The sequence below is a fragment of the Thermobia domestica genome, chromosome 7, assembly GCF_964235325.1.
Source record: "Thermobia domestica chromosome 7, izTheDome1.hap1.1, whole genome shotgun sequence".
NCBI classification, from domain to species: domain Eukaryota; kingdom Metazoa; phylum Arthropoda; class Insecta; order Zygentoma; family Lepismatidae; genus Thermobia; species Thermobia domestica.
The window spans coordinates 237,633,856-237,656,625 of NC_137460.1; the positions used below are offsets into that span (position 1 = coordinate 237,633,856).

General features: G+C 35.0%; 1 protein-coding gene across 4 annotated transcripts in view; it reads left to right on the forward strand.

The window, feature by feature from the left end:
* Nucleotides 1-22,770, forward strand: part of LOC145690777 (uncharacterized) — a 97,948-nt gene that overhangs the window by 62,187 nt on the left and 12,991 nt on the right. Inside the window, exons 4-5 of one of the 4 annotated variants that reach the window (XR_014132276.1) lie at nucleotides 1,333-4,743; nucleotides 5,330-15,015. The exons of 1 other annotated variant lie outside the window; for it this stretch is intronic. Coding sequence is in view for 1 of the 3 variants with exons in the window: in XM_081766029.1 (XP_081622155.1) it covers nucleotides 1,333-1,837 (505 nt within the window). In the remaining 2 variants the exon portion in view is untranslated. Of the gene's footprint in view, nucleotides 1-1,332; nucleotides 15,016-22,770 lie in introns of those variants that run through there. 2 more of the 4 variants (XM_081766029.1, XM_081766030.1) reach the window with 2 other exon arrangements.

Sequence of the window (22,770 nt, forward strand, 5' to 3'; positions counted from 1 at the left end):
GTTATGAATAGTTTTCAGGTTTGTTTAATCGTAAAACTCTGCAAACTGATTTCATACGACAAAACTTCTAACAATCTTGAACATTGAATAACAGTTATTGCACCTTAAATGGCTCTTTCACGTAAATAGCTAACATTAGTTATTATACTTTTCAAAAAATTACAAACACTACAAGATAATAGCAAAATTTTACCTTTTTTTTTTTTTCATACAGTTATTTGGTTTATGACTAATCAGTATTGCTAAAGAATAAAAAAAGAAATATTTTCGAGTAGTTCTGCTTAATGATCTTAAACCTCTCGAGAAGTTCCCTTTAGTTGAATTTCAATGGTGAGAAGAAATTATGACGTCATTCACTATGGTGTCTTTTCCAACAATACAGCATATTTCTTAAAATATATATTTGAAACAGGATCTCAAAAGAAGCACAGAAAGTAAATTATTTACCAGAAAATAGAAAATTAAATAAGCACTAACCTTGCAACCCGAAAGAATATTTCTTTTATATCATTTCGCCCCTCTCTTTGGTTTTCCTGAGTAATTCTTATTTTGCTGCTATTCCTTTTCTTGAATATTTATTCACTGCTTCTCAAGTTTATTCATGTTTGTTCGGTTGTCTATTTTGAATTCATTTCTCGAATTCAGTGGGAGATTTTAAATCACCCTCTTTGTATACAACTCTGTATGTAGCCTTAATTATTTACCATTTCCCATAAGATGACTAAAGTCAAGCAGTGTTAGATGTGGTACTTGATATTTATTTATTTATTTATTTATACTAGGTTTCAGATACAGCACTAGGCCATTTTACACCGAAACACTTTAACATTTTGATAACATAACAATTGAATAACAATTTGAGCTCAAGATGGTACAGCACAATAGGAACATTACAAAAATAGCTTATTTATAGATGATCTGAAAGTATATTCATTTGAAAAAACGTCTACAGTTTCTGGTAACTGATTATAAGTACTGACAATTCGGTTTAGAAGGGACCTTTGGACAATATTAACTCGCCGCTTAAGTGTAAAAGAGATCACTAGACCGTGTTCTAGCGGGTACGCGAAAATTGATATGACTTAATAACTGTTCACATGATATATGGCCATTTACAATTTTTTGCAAAAATATTAGGTTAGAAATTTGGTTTCTCACTAGGTGAGGTTTGATATTGAGGGATATGCTGACCATTTCCAAATTTCTTATTGCCAAGCCTATGTTGGTTGTCTAAAATAAGTGTAATCATATGAGTGGTATTAGCTGTAGTTTATAGCATAAGGAACACAAAAGTTTATCAGACAAATTAATGTGATATTGTGTCATTTTCAGGTCGCGTGTCATTGACGGATTAAGCAACAGCTGCCATGAGGATAGTAATAATATATCTTTCTCCGGCCCTACTGAGGATTGCCAGATGCATTGTGAAGTGTGTGGTGCCATGTTTCAGAATAGTATAGACTTCATCTTGCATACGGCCGACCATTATGGGGAAGCCGAACTGTTCACATGTGCTGTTTGTCAGAAGCAGTTTCAAGGCAAAGAGTTGTTGGACCGACATATGGTGATTCATTTGTCCAATCGCCAGTATGGATGTAGCTTTTGTGGGAAATTTTTTGCTAAGAAGTATTGTTTAAAGCAACATTATTTGATACACAATTTCGAGAAACCGCACGCGTGTAACGTCTGTGGGAAAGGATTTAAACGGAAAGATCATTTAGCGAAGCACAAAGAAATACATAATACGGTGAAATGTTACACGTGTGGGTTCTGTGGGAAACCTTTTAGTGTAAAGTACTATTTACTGCGTCATCAAAAGCTACATACAAAAGTATGAACACAACAATACTTTCGATTCTAGTGAGCAAGACTGGACACGCCAGATAAATTTTGTACTCTGTTTCTGAGTAAAATTGTTCGAAGGTCGTTCCGTAACTACTCATCCTGACCTTTTTTCTGTCCACTTGTTACTACAGATTTTTTTCTTATAAGAATTCCTTTATATCTGTCAACACCAATGTGAAGTTCCCAAAATATATATTTCTGTAGCAGATCCTTATATTGAGTTAGCTGTAATGTTTTAGGAGAAAACCAATCCGGACTTTTTAAATCTCCCCCTTCCCCCTTAAAAATCATTAACTCATTATTATAGGCATACTACCTTGATCAAAAGGTTCCGCAATTACCACCGTTTTTTTTCTTTTTCTGTGGGTTGCCACAACTGTCAGCGATATTACTCCCCAATTTGAAAATCCTAATTTGGCATCTGTTTGGGTGCAAATTTCGATTTTTGCAATGAAATTAATTTTGCAACAACGAGTGCGTATTAAATTTTGTTTTAAAAACGGATTCAATGGTGCAAAGACCTTGGAAATGTCGGAAAAGTGTTTCGGCAATGATGCTCTGAACAAAACAGCGGTTTACCAGTGGCGAGCACCCAATGACCCAAGACTAAAGAAAAAAAGACATCATTTTCAGTCAAAAAAGGTGATGCTCACAGTTTTCATGGATTACAACGGTGTTTGTTGTACATCGCGAATTTCTGCCAAAAAGTCACAGTCAACAAGGAGTATTATTTGAGCATTGTGAAGAGTTTGCATGAAGCAGTCCGCCTATAAAGAAAAAAATCTCAGGAAAAACAAATCGTGAATTTTGCACAATGACTACGTAGCGTCGACCAATGCTAGCTATCATTATCTGCAAGTTTCTATCCAAAAACGTAATGAATACCATTCCGCAGCCAGCGAATTCACCCGATTTAGGTCCGTGCGACATTTTCCCGTTTGATCGACTCAAGAAACCAGTTTGAGGAACAAGTTTTAACAACCGAGAGGAGATAATACGAAAATCGAAAACGGGTCTGACGGACATACCGAAAATCGAGTACCACAAATGCTTTGAGAACTAAATCAAGTGCTGGCATAAGTCGATGGGGATTACTTCGAAGGGAATATCATCAGTTTTCAAGAATAAACTTGTATTTTTAATTTTGTGAGTGAATTCTGGGAAGGGGCCGCGGTGGCTCAGTGGTAGAGCGTTCACCTCTGGTGCTTGGGGTCCTGGGTTCGATTCCAGCCACCGCCAAGTGAACTTTGTGGTGGACAAACACCGCGTGCGTGGGTTTTCTCGGGGCTCTCCCGTTTCCTCCCACTTTCTTCATTCCACCATTTCATTCATTAGTCATCATCACCGTCTCCTTTAGCCTAACCGGCATAACCGTGGGACGTAAAACAAAGATTTGAATTCTGGGAACTTTTTGATCAAGGTTGTAGTCCGTACTTGTGACAAAGCATGGTAGCTCAGTGGTAGAGCGCTCACCTCTGCTATGAAGGATTCCTGACTTGATCCCCAACGACGCAAGTGTGTGGTGGAGAGGCATTATGTCTCTTGTTTTCTCAGGGTCTTCCTGTTTTCTTCCACATTCTCATTCCACCGTTTATTTCATAATCATTCACTTTCCGTCGTCTTCGGCCCAAAGGGCATAGCCTTTGGATGTAAAACTAGAAAGGAATTTCATTTAGTAACGCAGAAAACATATCAGCTTCGATAGCTCTTTTTGAAGCAAATGGTAGTGTTGTTTAATTTCAAGAAAATAAGGAAATGTAAACTTGCATTTTACGTATAGCTAGCTGGATAAATAGTAACAATAAGAGCAAATTTAAATTTGCTAAAAATAACTAAAAAATGTTTTAATAATTAGAAGTGCTAAAAATAGGAAGATCCAGTTTAGTCCTTACTTATAATACAGTGAGGTTACAGGTAACTAGTCAAAAATGTCATATTTGGAAATTAGTCATTTTGTGTGTAAACTTCAATAAATTGTGTAAAAATTCAATTCAGAAATGGGTCAGGATAAGAACTTACTGAATGGCTCTCATGGAATAATGTTAATGGATGTCATCAGGAGAATTGCTATGGATGCTTGTTGCTGTCTGAAATATGCTGGTGCTAAAATCTTTGGCGTAATACATATATACGTACATAAAGGTCAATAAAAAAAAAAAACATGCAACCTTTTTACTGTAAAGTTGAAGCAATGCAATTTCACAAGCAGACTTATATTTCTGTCTGTCCCTTCAATCGAGGCATACTAGTCGACCAAAATTAAATCCTAGTAATCAGCAGACGGTGATTTGGTTTCTGTAGATTAACTCAGTAGCATTGATCCGACACAAAACATTTTCCATTTTATGGTAACAACATAATATGAAAACTATGCCCACTTCAGATGACCAGTCTGTGAAAACAGTACTAACAGCCACCAACAAAACTTTGTAAAAGATCGTTACTTTCTCTTATCCAGAATCTCATCCAGCTGTTTTAGTTAGTTTGATTATAGTTTAGCGTCTCTTTTCAGCTCGGACGATATATGAGACTTGAAGACTCGCAAATGTAGTTCAAGAAAGGATCGGTCTAAGATAACCTAATAACATAGCTTAAAAGTAAACGCTTACCCTACATGTACAGAAGTTTAAGTTGGAAAAAGTTTTTAATAGTAAAAAAACTTACAGTAGTTGGTATTAAACCAGGGATGCAAATAAGCAACAAAATTTTACTCGCCCAAGAAAAAAACAGCCCACATCCCACAATAGAAATAATTTACTTATCTTCGGCATGATATTAAATACTCGCCCGCACCGATGAACCACTCGCCCCGGGAGAGTGGGCGAGCGGTTATTTGCATCCCTGTATTAAACACTGAATGTAATGCATCTTAAAGTTGTATTTTACAATATTCAGTGTGTTGTTCCTCTTGTCTAAATGTCGACTAAAAGCAGGGAATTCGTGTTACTATTCGGTTCAAAATCTCTTGTCGTCGCGAATTCTGTCGAGGAATTTGAAGCTTAAAATATATAAAACGATAATCATGCCTGTTGTTCTGTATGGTTGCGAAACATGGTCGCTTACTCTGAGGGAAGAACATAGACTGAAAGTATTTGAGAACAGGATCCTGAGAAGAATATTCGGACCCAAGAGGAACGAGAATGGGGAATGGCGGAAGCTTCATAACGAGGAACTACATAGTTTATACGGTTTACCCAACATTGTTAGGGTCGTCAAGTCTAGGAGGCTTAGGTGGGCGGGTCATGTAGCTAGAATGGAAGAAAGTAGAAACGCTTTCAAAGTCTTGACTGGTAGACCCATAGGAAAACGACCATTAGGAAGACCTAGGCGCAGATGGGAGGATAATATTAAGATGGATCTCGCAGAGATAGGAATACAAAGTAGAAACTGGATCCAATTAGCTAAGGATAGAAGTCAGTGGAGAGCTTTTGTGAACGCGGCACTGAACCTCCGGGTTCCATAGGCCATAGAGTTAGTTAGTTAGTTAGTTCCTCTTGTCTCACATGTAACCGATTTTGCCTTAAATCCTGCAAAATCATATCTGCATTGACGGTGCAGCAAGTTTTGTTTAGAGAGTCTGAGTTTTCATCTCTAACATTTTCTTTGATGTAGCCCCAGACACAGAAATTTATAGATGTTAAATCGGGCGGTTGTAGTGAGCAGGATATTCTTCCACCATCCCCAATTCAGCCATTTGTTGCACGATTGAAGTAATCTCAAAGTTTCTGACACGCATCTTCAAGTGAGACCGCCGTGAATTTGTAAATTTTGTGGTAATAACACTTCGGATACAGTGCACGTAGTGGTCATCATCATAGCTAATTTTCTGGCACGTGGCATTATGTCTTGAAATTTAGAGTGTGTAATAATTACGCATATTTTTTAAATGTGATGTATTTCAATCTTGGAAGCGAGCGTTCATATAATTGCGCTTTTTTCGTTTTGTGCGGATCTCAAGTAATAGCGTAACGAATATCACAAGCTATTTTTGCCATTCGAAGAGTCACTCATTTTAAGTAACAATTTTAATTCTTAAGAAGTGACATCATGTTGAATAAAATTAAGTATATGATGATGATTAATGAATACTTGGCACCATATTACTTGTTGCCGTTGCTATTGAATCTTTGATGCCACAGATACAGTGTTTCGGTTTATTGTGTTGTTAACATTGTCTGACAAAGTTTGTGCAAATGGATGTGACTGACCAATCCCTAGATTTGTTAAGATCGGTCACCATTCTAATAGGATTTAATTTTGATCGTCCGTTATGCTTCATGTTTAAGAATAAACAAAGTGAGGGTAATTGATTTGAAGCTAAAGAAATTAACCTTTCTCCCACCAAATTTCATTGCCATACTGTTTCATACTTTAAAAATGTTACATGGATTGTGTGTACTTTTTCTATTAGTTTTCTGTTTCGAACATTCAGGACCGCGTTTCTTTAAATCAGGGTTACAAGGTTGTTGTGAATATGCGATGAAAGTAATAGAGAGAATTAAAGGTGATAAAAAGTATTGAAGTTCAAAACATATTTTGGTATAATCATAGAAACAAAGTGATTCATAAAGGTCTATCCACTTTCATAATACTAGGCATCTGTACTGAATTGTAATAATTGTGTACTGTACCTCGATGGATATTTAATTATAAAAAATAACTTTCAAGGTTTCTTTTTATGATACACGCACCATGAGATCACCTCCTACTGTGTTTTACATATTACCATTACATAATCAACATTTCCTTCTCACACTCGGCCCTAGCAATACTCTTCTTTTTGCATAAGCATCCGGTCTCTTCACACATCTTCCACCATCGAGAATGGTCGAGTGACTCGGTAAGTGCTTTCTGAAACGTGTTTGGAATCGTATGTGCATCACAAAAGTAACTTTGTTTCCTTTAATTACTTGATTAGATGAAACACATTCTTTATTTTGTTCTTCCTGCACGGGTCCCCATATCTAGATACTATTCACGCGTTAACACGAAATAAAACTTCGACTGATATTTGATCCTGTTCAGGAACAGTACATTCCGATACGTTGCAAAGCTGTAAAGTTCGAATCATCTTGTGTACTTTATTTAGGTAACAGATTATGAAAAAATTATGATTGGTATTCCTACTTCAGAACTTTAATTGTTCCTCTATAATGTTGGTATTGATATTCATTGGATTTATTTTTGATATATCTGAAAAACAAGCAGAAAAGGAAAGAAAGGGAACACCTTTTACGTATCCCTCTCATAAGAAAAGGAAAACAGGATAAGTCAGAAATGTGGCTGTACGTTGGGCACATGGTTTACCGACCCTGTTTGATTTTCTGGAGACAGACTAGTGGAACCTGAAAGAAAATGCTGAAACTAAATGGCAGTTCTTTTCATTCGTATCGTATTGTTTCAATTTGTTCTTAGCTTATTTTCGTCAATGCAATGTTGTGTAAGGAAACAACTCAATGATACTCAATGTGAAAGATCATTAAATCACCATATCTGTTACTAGTTACTTCTAGTCAATTATTTTACTTGTAATACTTATTTAGATGATTTCTTAAAATATGTAACTTTTTTTTTTTTTTTCAAAATATCTTAAACAATATCACTGATGCATCTTAGGCTAATGTGAAAATATTGTTGTCATATTAAGAATCATCCGGTCGTAAGCAGCGTCAGTGTGAAAAGTTGCCCATTGCATTATCAAACATGGGTACAGAAATGTCGTAAATTTCTTCTTGAACTGCTTGTATTAGTGCACTAACCTCTTTTGGTTTTCGATTGAGAGCTGTGCTGTCAAATATTCGCAGGATCAACAATCGCAAACTGTTCGATTTGGATATCTTACGATTCAGGATTTCACTTGCCACGACAGCAAATTCCCGTTAAAAGTACTCTTAATGTATTTGGAACTTTTGTCTTTCAAATGCCACTAGTCTGTTCCCGGTAAAGCAAATAGTATCGATAATAATGTGGTGAAACATTATAACATACTTCTGATTCCCCCTCGTATATTTAGAAGTGTTCTTTAAGATTGGTTATTCCCTCCCAAAATAGACAGTAGCGTAATCTTTGAAATATAAGATATACAGGGTGTTATAAAAAATTGTCACAGTATTTTGGGCATAAATTCCTCATCAATATATATATATATATATATTTATAATTTAAAAAAAAACAATTTATATGGACCTGTGGTCGGAAGTGCATACTGCATAATTTCGTAGTTATAGAGTGGCGAAAACTAAAACAAACAAATAAATAAAATAAAATAAATAAATAAATAAAGGTCTATAGTTTTACTACTATAGGACTGATCGTAGTCGAGTGAGACATCATTGAGGAACTAGTATGTAAACTATCCAAATATCAATCTTTCAGAACCTCCGGTACTTGCACAATCATTTTTAGAGAGGCTGTTTGGGAGTACTTGGTCACTCTCCACCTACCTCTCTAAATATTGGTGTGCAAGTACTGGAGCATTCTTAAACATGGATATTTGAATCGTTCACGTACCAGTTCCTCAGTGATGTCTTTATCCGACTACGATAAGTCCAATAGTAGTGGAGCTATGAACTTTTAAAGGTCACTTGTTTCACGTTTTCGGCACCGTGTAGCTCCGAAATTATCCACTTTTGAGCACAAACCCATATGAACTTTTTTTTCTTTCTTATTTTGATGTGAGAAATCTGTTCTCAAAATATTGTGACACATTTTTGTAACACCCTGTATATATCAATCGTCGTGTGCAAGACTGGGTGTCAAAAGTGTCCTAATCATAAAAAGATGGATCGACAAAAAATATGTGTGGCTTTTTGTTTGAGTACGACTGTGTATGAAAAGTAAGTCTATTTGAGAATAAAGTCGTTAAACTCATGCATTTTCATTTATAAGTAGACTGAGTAGATTGACTCAGGTCTGTAAGTCATTTTGCTTCCTTTTTTTTTCTGTGAACAATGTTGTATACTAGGAATAGTCATTAAGCTGTGAATGAATCAATGCCTAAATTACTGTAACAATACGAGTTCTAATAATAAAAGATTCCTAGATGTTATAATTAGTCCGGTGGCCAAAAAGTAACGTTATATGATAACTTTTTGTAATGTAAAATTCTCTGAAATCCAAAAAACAAAAAGGATGATCTTTAAGTCACTCTGTTCCGCCAGATATACACTGTTTTACTTTTTCCAAATATATGTAAAATAAATGGAGCATAGCTTCGTTCATATTCCTTGGAAAATACTGCTAAAACGGAAAGATATCTGAGATAAATATACTAAAACGGATTTCTGACTTCGTGTTTACAATTGAGGAGTTTGATGTAACATGGGCGTAAGCGAAGTTTCGCCCCTTTTGCATCAAACGCACAAGTGGCTTTTACCATGCTTGTCTAGCCTCCTGTAAAAATTTCAACTCAATATCAGAATAAAATGTTGCATATTACATTGTTTTATGTAAGGAAAAAAGAAACTACTTAAATTTTCAACATTGTTTTTCTCCAAATGCATATTTCAGACTTGCGCCCTTATTGCATCAAACTCCTCAATTGAGAAGTATGTTATGGTGATAAGTAAATATGTTATGGCATCCTGCTGTAAATAACATGTCTTAAACTTTTATCACTCCTATAAATAAATTAGCATTGAATTCCCGAAAGTGAAATTTCCGATTCCGGAAAATTTTGCCATTCCTTACATTGGATAGATCATTATAGAAATTATAACAAGATCTTACTTCATTTTCCTATTCCTATCGATTTTCAATAATACCCAGACATCAGAACTGTTAAAACTAGTTTTTGTTTCTGAAACGTATAAAAACTAATAAAGTAACTTACTAGGAAATGGAAGACGGGTCAAGATCACATACTATCGTTTGGGATTAATGGTCTCTCTAGTTCCCTGAAATCAAGCATGTGTCCATGACAGTCAAAGAAGTGTTTCCCTGCATATGCTTATGACTGGAATTTTTTGGAGTTCTGGCATATGCTCAGAACATAACAATTGTAAATGCTAAATGTCTTCTGTACATTTCTTCCAGGCCCATTGGAGACAAGTGATGCCATAAGTGCTAAGTAGGTCATGGTTAACCCAGCTACTTCTTGTCACTCGTATTTCATTTATCCTATCGGGTTATAGGAAGTTTTACCTGACTCTTGGGTCATTTGACACAGTACTGTTTAAAGCATGAAGTCACCTGTGTTGAAAGCGTGAAATGCTTCATACAAAGTAGATTATTTTGATCGTTAAAAGATTTCTCAGATATGAAGGCTGAAGTTGTTTGTGATCGCGTAACTTTGGCATTGAGACCACTTTAACTTAAAATGCGGTAATAAATTTAGTTTTTTTTAGTAAGTAATGATCTCGTTATGATATTCCTGCTATTTGGCCAGCGGACTAAGTCTAAATACACTTGACTGTATCTGCGTGAACTGGAGGCGTGTATTGATATTGCTGCTATAGAAATACTCGTAACAAATATATTGTTAGATATTTTCATTGTACTCCTAAGTCTGTTTGTTTATGTTATAACATCTATATATTGTCCTAAGTTCAATATTTCAGAATATCTGGAACTAATTAAAACGTAGTTTACTCACTAAATGTTCGATGATAACAGTCAAGTAAAGTATATTTAAACTGCTGTATTTTCCGAAGATTTTCTGTATTTACCTTTTTATTTTTCACAAAATTGTTTCTTTATACTTGAAAATATATCCATTATTAAGGACTCCTTTACGTATTATATCAGAGCTGTCGGGATAGTTTTGGAACTGGGAAGCCAAAATTAGGTAAAACAAACATCGTGTTTACAGAAGAAATGAGTTGATGTTACGTAAGTTCTAAGTACTAACTTAACCTAACCTAGCCTAAACCATCAAAAACAGAAGATATAGGAAGAAAGTACGAATTTTAACCAAAGAATTCTGGCGCCCCAAATCCAAAAATATGCCAAACTATCTAGAAAAACATGCTTACACATGTCTGACCATAAAGAAAATTGATGCCATACGATACGGACTGTTGTTCATATCAACTTATACATATTTATAAATATTATCATTATAATATTCATTGTGATAAGAGTCCGGACTACCATGCTGCAAGAATATTGAATCCTGTATTTGAGAGAAAAAAGTACTTAATATATTCCCGTACAATAAACATAGGCTATCGACGAACAAAGAACAAAACTGTTGATTGCGTTTAATTTCCTCTTCTACTGAAAACACAAACCGTTAAGTACGTTTAGTAATAGCTTATATTCTGGTTCTTATACTCACCATTTGACTTAGTAATTACGTTGAGAACAAAACCCTTCGAAGAAACATAATACAGTAATTTATAGCACACTTCGAGACTGACCAAGTGACAATAGTGGAAAACCTATTTACTAAACAACAATAAAGGCAATAAATTTATTAAAATTACTATGGGAAACAAGATACTACCACAAATTTTATGGTTGGAAGTACATTCTATTGAATGAAAAATATTTTATATGGGAAAATTATTTCTTGAATATTGCAATTTTTAAGTATATGCAACCAAACTTTTTTCTTTTGTGGAACTTTTGCCTTCTTAAATAGAATTTACATTTTCAACAAACTGTAGTGCTGAACAGTGGATTTTAACATCTTTCTTTGATGGCTTCATTAACTTTGACATTTCGTTAATACCACAGGAGGTAATTTATTTCGAAGGTAGTTTTCTACATAATCTCAGTCACGGGTGTAATTTTTTTCCTATGAAATTTCCGAAACCAGAATTATAGACATGCACAAACTCATTTGTCCAATACTTTTTTTTTTTTTTACCTTAGTTGTTAATAAATAATAATTAATTTACGAAAGAATGTAGCGTTAACTGAGGAACAATAATGCAATTGCGCGAATAACACGAATACACGAATTAATAATGTTGACATTTCCACGAATGAGTGACGAGTGAACGTAGTTTATAATCGCATGTATTAATCGTTTTGTCAGGAGCAAACACAAGATTTTCAGTTGTATGATTCATTGTTGTTCTGCTTAAAGAGTGAAAACATAGTAATTGTTCGATATTCATCAAAACTTGGCTGAAGTTGTTAGGTAATGATATTATAAGTGCCATAATTAGTAAGCTCTCTAAATTACTTTACCCTTAATGGAAGTATTATCTGTATCTTAGATTTTATACACATTATTATAAGTGATGTTTATTTCCCGCTGTAAATATTTGCATTGTATATTTTTGTATTATTTTTGATATGCTTGGAGATACATATTGGAGAATGTTTATTGTCAAGATATAATTTTTAGCTTTATTATATTTTTGTAAGTATTATTAATGTAGTTCTTATTGTGATATGTCTTTGGCTGTTAACAGCGCTTGCGTATATGGTGTTACGTCGTTTAGAAAGGGTCTTTGAGAAAGAATCGTGGGATTTCGTAGAGCTGCCGTGCAAGAGTGATGATACGTGGATCGTTAAATGATGCACCATTTTGTTTTGCAATTCAGATAGTTTATTCAGTGTAAAAACAAATCCAGTGCGGCTAGAATCCGTTATAATGTGACAAAGAACATGTCTGTATGTTTGTGTGTGTGTGTGTGTGTGTGTGTGCACCATTCACAGCATGACATACGTTCAGCAGTAATATGCACCATTCACAGCATGACACACGTCCAGACAATAATCAATTCCACACTATGTGCACCATTTACAGCATGACACACGTCCAGGAAACGATCAGTTCTACTCCAGACCTGTCGAGCATGTTTAACCTCGTTGATTCTTACTTTCAGGTGGTTGATATTATCGCTTTTAACTCGGTACACAATATCATAGATAAAAACCAGCAAGAAAAAAAATCTAGTGGTGTGAGGTCGAAGTTTCTTGGTACCTAAAGAATGGATCCTTGACAACCAGTTCATTCATCTCTAAAACTAGCATCCAAAGGACGTGGAACAATACGAGCAAAATTCAACTACCTAAGTGCCATCACTTCTGCACATCAGCTCCACGAAACTGTATTATTCTTTCTCGAAAACCCTCTATAATTCCAAGAATTAAGGCATGGACCACGAAATTTCGATCTCAGGAGTCGTTTAAAAACAATTAATGCAGAAAAAGAAGAGTTCAGTTCAGTGATCAAAGTTACGCAAACCTTTAATTGGTTGCGTTATATTTGGTTTACTTTCAACATTTTTATTTTTTAAAAATAAACAACTGTTCTTGTGATATCAACCAGGTGAAGAGTTCGTTAACCTGGTTTATATCTCGAAAACAGTTACGTGCATCACAACACCAGGATCACTTCAGATCCTACTTGATATTTTTTTGTAGTTTTCTGTAACATTTATACTGTCTTATAACATTTAAACAAGTTATTTGATCAGTTGCTATCAGCGTCATTGCCATATGCCGCAGATCTATTGATGTCCTTGTGTACTAACGTTTACAAGAAAGAAATTCGAATTAGTTTAAAATCAGGTAAACGTTGTGGACATTCTCTCACTATAAAAAGAAAAATCCAAGAAATGTACTTCGTGATTATGGTTTGTCAAGAGAAGTAAATGTCTTTGAATACTCTAATCTTTCATTCTTTTTTTTTTTTTTTTTTTTTCGTACATTAATTTTGCCACTAATGTGTCTCCTTTGAGATGCATGATAAAATTGTGCAAATTTATCAAACACTTTAATTTTACAAGTCTGTTAAATGAGCTTGCGTTTGGGAGTTAACTTTTTTAAGTTTTTTACATGCATTTTACATCTCTTTTTATTAGTCAAATTAGGTAAATTCTAATACATTGCTTTATTGAAGATTTACTTGTAAATTTGTTTATATAAGAGGAGAAAAAACCCGAAATTTGAAACTACAATCGCTAACAAAATTGCCTACTTCTCTTTCGCTCCCTTCTTCAAAATTCTTGGAAATGTGGAATTTTAGTTTAGGAATGTAGAAAACGTAATTTCTCAAATTTAACCATAAGCTATGATTAAATTCATTAAATCGAGAGTGGGGAAGGTTCACGCTTTTGCCACCGACTGTACAAAATCTCTACTTTAGTAAAATGACTAGCACTTTGCTGCATTACATTTAACTTCATAGCTTGCTTACATTGTTAGGTGTTGCCTGTACAAGCGAAGGAGTCCCCCATGATTGAAGTTTGGCTAGCCAGTACTCATTCCTTTGTATACGGTTAGCGAGGATATCGTTACACTAAATGCACAGGCAGAATTAAGTACACAAATAAAATAATCCTAATAAGTTGGAGAATTATAAAAAAAAATGTCCAGCGTAAAACATAAGTGCTGTATTTTTTATTATTATTATTATTATTATTATTGACTGTTACAAAGTAATTCTGTCGTTCCGAGCCGGTGTGTCGCGCAGTCCTATAGGGTGTGTAGCGAAATTTTTTAATGTATTGAGTCCAATTAGTTAGAACCAATTTTGAGACACACCGGCTTTGATTGTGTCAGTCAAAGCTTCCAACGGTAGCTACAGTGCTAATACTGAATAGAATCACTGCTTTATAGAAACTTATAGGTTTACACCATTATTAGTGGCCTACGCAAGGGAGAGTTTTTTACCTCCTTGAGCAAGATACTACGGAAAAATGAACACGGATTAAGATATATATGCAAAATTCATGCGTGTTCTGAAAGGATAAGATTGATACAGAATGGTAGTATCCTGTAATGAAACTCTGCGTATACTTCTATTATAATAAGTTACTTCAATGAAAAAAAAAATCTCGTCGTAGGCATAGAGTAAAGTGTGTCTTGAGTCTACAAAGGTTGGGAACCACTGGAGTAATTAGAAACCTTATAAGCGAAGAGTTGGTTTCAAGAAACAAACAGTGAAAAGATGAACACCATAAACGCATTTTGTAACCCTGATGCAATATATTCGGTTTTAGTTAAATGTCCTATATTGTTAAGTACAAAAGAGGAAAAAGAGATTGTTTTCTATTTGTATGCTGTATGAGATTGCTTATGTACAATATATTGCTGAATGCCTCCAGTTTAACTAAGATGGAGTTATGTGTTATACTGTGATGTACTCGTCAGTATTTTAGCTTGTAATACGTGTTATTGCCATGATTGTAAGTTGATAGTTTTTTACTTTGATTTTTGATAAGTTTTTGTTAGTAATGTACATTTTGTAAAATAAATTTTGTAATATTTTGATTGTGTTAAAGTATTGTTATTTTTTTGGCCTTGTATTACGTATATGTGTAATATACGAGGGGCGTCCAATAAGTTACCTACCTAGACAGGAAGGAATGCAGATAGGCTCACCTGGTCATCACTAGTTTCCGATGTAGTTCCCATGGAGTATTTTCCATAAGTAGAAGCTTTGCTTTGTATATACTTAAACAAACTATGCTGAGCAAAACAATATATTCACATAAAAAACTACATACGTGTTACAGTTTCGCCAACTAACATTTTGGCTTCATCAGACACTATGAGATACATGAGAAACGTGCAGTCTTATATACACACAAGAGCTGAGACATCTTGCTTCTAATTGGCTCCTGGCAGCAGCCAATCCCCTTCAAGTATTCTAATTTGTATTTCCCTATACCGAGGCTTCCTACCTGTTGTAAATTACACACACACATAAACAGGACGATCTTAGCACAAATAATCTAAACTAACAAATAATTGACATAAATAATTAAATAAATATATTTGGTCTAGGAATTAATTCGTGCGGTTGGTACGCACACATTGAAGCTGTAGTACAAACACAAAATACATAAATACCTTAAGAAAAATATTGTCCATCGCTAGCCACCACTTTCGCCCATCTGTCAGGCAATGTACGGATTCCGTGGCGAAAGAAGTCCTCATCCTTGGAAGCGATCCAGTCAGAGACCCATGTTTCGATATCTTCTGAAGAAGTAAACCGCTGTCCAATCAAATCGTTGTTCATGCAATCGAACAAGTAGTAGTCCGAAGGAGCAACGTCTGGTGAATACGGCGGGTGGGGTAAAACTTCCCATCCGACATTTTCTAAATAGGTTTTGACCGGTTTTGCGACATGTGGGCGAGCGTTATCATGTTGAACAATAAGTTTATCATGTCTGTTCTCCCATTCTGGTCGTGTTCTGGCCAGAGCTTGCTTCAAACGCATTAATTGTCGTCGATAACGTTCTCCATTCATAGTTTCACCCGGTTGCAGCAGCTCATAGTACACAACACCTTTCATATCCCACCATATGCACAGCATAACCTTTGCACAGTGAATATCTCGTTTTGGTTGTGATGGACCTGGTTCACCTGGTTTCACCCAGGCCTTTTTTCGTTTAGGGTTCTCGTAATGGATCCACTTCTCATCACCCGTAATAATTCGATGCAGAAACCCCTTTCTGCTCTGTCGTTGAAGCAGCAATTCGCAAATGGTTTTTCGTCTTTCAACGTCTCTGTCTTTCAATTCATGTGGAACCCAATGTGACATCTTTTGAATCATTCCCATGGCTTTCAAGCGTTTGGAGACTGTTGTTTGATCAACGCCTAATGCTGCTGCAAGTTGTTCCTGCGTTTGACACGAATCCTGCTCGAGCAATGCTGTCAATTCTTCGTCTTGAAATTTTTTTGGCTGTCCAGCTTGCTCTTGGTCTGCCAAGCCGAAATCACCACTTCTAAACCGTGCAAACCACTTCTGACACGTTCGCTTAGCTAAAGCATGGTCACCATACACTTCCACCAAAATACGATGACTTTCAGTCGCACTTTTCTGCATGTTAAAGTAATGCAGCAGGACACCCCGCAAAAACACTTTATCAGGCACAAATTGCGCCACTTTATCAGGCACTTAACTACAAACTGGCGTTGTTGACGCTTTAATCCACTGCCCTATACTACGAACGATACGCGATGACAGGGGTTTGCAACACATGTGTGGATACACGGAACTGTGAGACGCTCCGTTCGTTGCGCCATCTCTTGTCCACCCGCACGAATTAATTCCTAGACCAAATATATAAATACACATAAATAAATAAATATATAAATAAACAGATAAACATACAATTACGCATACGCTTAAAAAGACGACACACACATACTGTATATACACATATACTATACAACCACATATATATATCTATATATAAATATATCATTATATATATACATATATACACACACGTATATAGAGATAACTAGTATGGACTAATAAATACATAAACTCGTGTGAGACAATCAATATATATACAACAACCATAATAGATATGTATTCAAATCTTATATTTTAAGCTTTTTTAACAACCTATTTCACTGTTGGTCGATGATCAGTCCTGAGTTCCAGTTCATAGCTTTATTACCCTCCATTTCTATAAACCGTGCCTCCTTCCATTTCCTAACTATGCTTCTTTCTTCCTGGCCTAGAATTTTTACTTCATTCCAATTAACTGAATCCCCATGGAGGTCTATGCACCGTCGCCACTTTGTGGGCAGCGAAGAAATCCTAGAGGAAAAAAGTTTTTGTCATGGCCTGCAAACCACTGGGAAACAGCCTGTTTGACATCGTTGTCCGACGGAAAACCTTGTCTTGTCCCCACAGGGTTTTTTTCGGGTTTCGGAAGAGAAAATAGTCACTAGTGAGAAAGTTGATGATCGAGTGGTGCTCCAACTTCTGCAAATTCATTGTTCGCTTCGTAACTCTGCTTAAACAAACACTGCTTACGACTACTGCGTTGCTCCGACTGACCTTAAATTTCGCAGCGCGGTTCCCCACAGTGGACTTTTCCGTGCGTGTCAGGAGTCATTGTGCCCCGTTTCTCCCTTCCTGTCTAGGTAGATAACTTATTGGAAGCCCTTTGAAGTTGGGTGCAGAAACTTTGTCCGGGAGAGGGAGAGAGAGAGAGAGAGAGAGAGAGAGAGATCCATTTTATATATGAAGGGTAAGGGAGAAAACGAAGGAATGTCACAAAACTACACTTTCGAGAAAACGGCTTTTTAATATTGAAAACCGTGTACAAAATGAATAGTGTTGAATTACACGAACGATCACTTAATACAGTTAAAAGGTCCGTTCGTTATTGTACGCAGTGAAATAGTACCAAGAGTCACCAACAGATAGGCCAAAGCACACACATGGATATTCCTTGTTTTTTCCCCTTACCCTTCATAAAAAAAGCAAAGTTGCAGACTAGCATAATGTGTAATTAAATTTAATTATAATTATATTTGAGGCAGCGGCGACTCGTGGATTTTTTCGTTTTAATAGGAAGCCATAGTTAACGAATAGAGGAAGTGTAATATTTCGGTAAAACTACTCTCTATAAAATGAACTTTAATAACGAAATAGGTAAATACAGCTGAACAAAAGTTTTGGTTCAAATTTATTACTTCACGTGTTCTTCGTTTTAAGTACTGAATATCGAATAATAGTATTTCTTTTTTTGTTTTAAGTGGATTGTTTTCTTTGTACAAAAAAAATGAAAAAGAATAACTATCCACGATAATGTACCGAGACTGGGATAGACGGCGATAATGAGATAAATCATAATGGTAGAATGACGAAAAAGGGAGAAAAACGGGAAAATTTAAGAGAAAAATCGACGCACACGGTGTTTGTCCACCACAAAGCCCACTTGGCGGAGCTGAGATCGAATGAGGAACCCCACACATCACACAAAACTATGTATAAAAATTTAACAAAGGCATAAACGTATTAAAAAAAAATAAATGAAACAATTGCATGATAGCACTTACATTGTTTTCTACAGCGAATCTTCAATGTATGTTCACCTTTGTAAGTAAGCCGTATTTTGTCCTTTTTGGTTTAAAAATAGTTCTCTTAAAAATCGAGCATGGATGAATTCTGTGAAGAATATTGTTAAGTTCAAAAACACACAATAATAGCCTCTTACTTTTTTTCCACCTCCAAGTGCAATGCGGCCAGTAGAAAGACTCAGAGTTGTACAGTGAAAGCAAAATTTCAAATCTTTACAAATTTTAGACAGGTGGTGATAGTGAATTTCAGATAAGTTTGTACACTTTAGTAAGTTTTTAAGTGACAACGCTTTAAATAAGGTGGCTCAGCGTAATAAATACACCAAACCGCTTTCTTTTGATGAATCCTTGTATATAAGAATTTCTCTCTGTATTATTTTTCTTATTCTTTTTAAAATAGCTTTTTTATATATACGAGGGTCATTTCAAAAATCTTGCACATAGCGCATGCCCGACCGTTATTGAGTAGTGTGATCAAGTTCAGTTTTATGTCAGTTGTGAGTCAGAATTTGGGCTTGACGGTTGTGTCTGTTTGCTGGTTCACATTGCTGTATTATAAGAAATTCAGTGTTAAAATGGAAGATGAACCCGACTCAGGTCGGATTATTCATAGTGACCAGCGTTCCTCCATTATGACAACTGAGGCTTCAGTTCTGATTCAAAATGTCGCATCTGGATTTCATGAATTGCAACATTCCTTTGTAGAAGCTGATCATCTTCTGTTCGGTAACGTTGAAGCAATTCTTCTATGATTCTTTTGCGACATGCTTTCCGCTTTTCACTTAGATCATGCGGAACCCATCTGGCAGCAATTTTTCTCATCTTTAACTTTTCAGTAGTGATTCTGCAAGCTGAAGTGACAGACGTTTTGGTCTCATATGCAATTCCCTTACGTGTTTTTCGTTGATCCTCTCTGAAAATGTCATTCACAATAATCTCAAGAGGTGTAGTCTGTTGCAGTTGATGTTCTTCCACTTCTTGGGTTGTCCGCAGTGCTTACACGGCCTTCACGGGAACGAGCTGACGACCGTAATGCAGTGCTACTATCCACTACACTATTTCCACAAACCTCTCGCAAAACATTGTAAATTTCAGTTGGATTCTTTCCATCTAGAATCAATTAAAATTGGCCATGAAAGGAACATTTTGTGACATTACACACGCCCAGTCTGCCGTGACGAGTGTCATTGAGGCGATTTCGAAAAAGGGCATTAAAAACTCTATGCTGGCATTGGTTAAACGTGCTCAGTGGTGTATTGATGCGGAAGGGATGCATTTTAAATTTAAAAAAATAACTATAGTTGGTAAAATATTTAATTCGTTTTGTTTAATTTAAAAAGTTCCGTTATTTTTCCGACATACTGTGTCCAATTCTATCGCTAAAAATTTTGAGTATGGAAACCAAAATAAATATGCTAGTTATATCATTCATTGTTTCTCCGAAATACCACATTTGTTAAGCAATATATAGTATTGGCAAAAAGTCAAGATCACTATTTGTTATTGATTGAAAACAATGTAAATCATACACCATTGGATTATTTCTATCTGTGTGTATTAGGAACATAGTATAAACGTCTTCAGTAAATGCAAATAACTATTTGATACCTCATAATGGCTGTCTTGACAGTTTACTATGTCAGTGTATTGACTGCTAACTGGAAAGGAGGAAGCAAAAATGAATGATCGTGTAGTGGTAGAAAAGTGACGTCTTAAATGGAAGATCACGGGTTCAAATCCAGCTAGAGCGTTTTATCACTCAGATACACTAGTTCTTATGATGACTGTCAGAAATAAATAAATAATAATCTATATATCAAAATTCTAGGTTTATATGTTTGTGACCAATTCTTTTGACATATCTCGGAAATCACAAGCTCTAGAAAAATGTTTAAATATTTTTTTTAAATGTCCTTTTTTTTTCTTTATTACATGTTTTAGGGATGCACTGGAAGTACTGATATTTTAAAAAGTAAAGCATCATATCCTACGAGTTATACATTCCAACACCACACATTTATATACGGGGTTAATATATATATAATATAACTTCGGCGTTTGTTTCATGATCAAATAATGAGAAACGAAGGATAACCATTTCTCCAATCTAAGATGTACCTTTCTTGTTTGGAGTGTTTTGCCCAATGAACACCATATATTACTGCCATTATAATTAATTGTGTGTGTAATGTATTTGCTTATTACATACTGCATGCAAGAAGAAAAAACAACACTGATCATACATGAACTAGAAACTCCAACCGAAACTAGGCTTAAATCTTGCAAAGGGTGCGAGATACTCAAAAAAAAAAAAAAAAATCGAAAAAAATGTCCCCTTCATGGTACCCCCTTACCGATTTTTATCAAGACGTCCTTCACTTGTGCCTGTAAAGAAACATGTACAGATGTAAGGAATGAGAAGGAGATTCATGCTTATTTGTGAATGATGCGCTGTGTAGAGAGCGCAGGTTCAGCTAGTAATAATGAAAAGAACACGTCAGTAAGGCTCCTTTATTACAGAAATTCATTTCGCGTAATACATTCGAGGGTTTTATGTGACAGACATCAATGATTTATTATATATTCAAAGTCTAGGTTGTTTAATCCTCAAGTAATAATTTTTGTGTATGTGACATGAATTTTTCAATTCAAGACGATTTCAAGACTGGGAGAAGAGTATATTGTATGCATTTAAAAGATAATAGATCAATACATTTCAGTGCCTTCTAATTTACTCCACTTGTTTGAATTTGATTCTTGTCTTCATAGCCAATTATAATACGTAGCGTGACATATTGATGGTGGGTATGGTTTTTTTTTTTTTTTTTCTTCAGAAATAAAGCACTGGTGTTAATGAACAAGTTTTTGAATGCACACTTGTGTTCTGCTGTTTTGGAATATTTTATACCAATTCTGTTTATGCAAAGACGAAACATACAAACATACATATTACACAGTGTTCAAAGTGGGAAAAAAAGCAGAGACGGTATGTTTTATTACGATTTTTACTCGACATACCGGCTATCTAAATGTTGAAATACAATGAGGGTATGTTGTCTAAAGTATTTCATTTCTGTTTACATAATGACTCTAAACCATTGAAGAGCTTCTCTGTAGTTATATATTTATATATATATATATATATATATATATATATATATATATATATATATATATATATCACATGCTAGGTTTGAATTAAATATTGGATGAAATTCGTTGAAGAAACGACAGTAGTATTCCTCTATTAAATGCATTTGGTAGCTTCATGATTTACAATCATGGGTATTTGTATTTATTTATTTTTTTCCTTGTAAACAAAAGTTGAGTACCTATGCATCATGTTAGGATCGTGCAGAGTGCATGTATTTCAACAACATGACAGAAAGAGGCAGTACTTGCTTTCTGCAAACCCTTCTTTTCTAATTTCAAATAACCAGGTGTCTTGATCTTACGTTTGGGAGTGTAAGCAAGAGTCGCGAGTTGATACAGATTTTTTTTTTTTTTTAATCAAAAGATCCAATATATTTCAATCACAAATTTTCTTGTAGGCCTTATATCTGGAGAACTACATGCAGTGTAGCCAAACCCAAACTACACTTATCTCAGTATGATGTGTTTATTCCGTAAAAAATTCGAAAATTAGATTTAGGAACCGTTCAAAAATTTTGTGGGCCCTGATCCAAAAAATCAAATATATTTAAATCAAAAAAATTCTTGTAAGCCTTATTTCTGGAGAATTGCATAGTGTAGCCAAACCCAAACTATTCCTTAACTCAGTATGATGTACTTTCCGTTCAAAAATTTTGTGGTCTCTGATCTACAAACTAATTATTGGCCAAAATCGCAGTCTTTTGATCCATTTTTGTGGATCATTCCTAAAGTTTTTTTTTTTTTTTCCACTTGTAATTTTCGTAGCCTTCCACTATTTCAGCACAAAATCTTAAAAATAATTAACAGTTACTAAACCCTTCTGCTGATGTATTTTGAAAGGATTAATTAAAGGAAAGGATTAAGTTATTATAATAACTAAATGTTATTGATAATTTTATTTTTTAGTATCTTATTTCAATGATACAAGTTTCTGAGAATTGTATGTAGTTAGAAAGATCTACTAACTTTTTCTTTTCACGCAGCCTGTCTTGCTAACTTAAGAGTTCTTTGATATGACAGCGCAGCAGAAACCACTCTTTA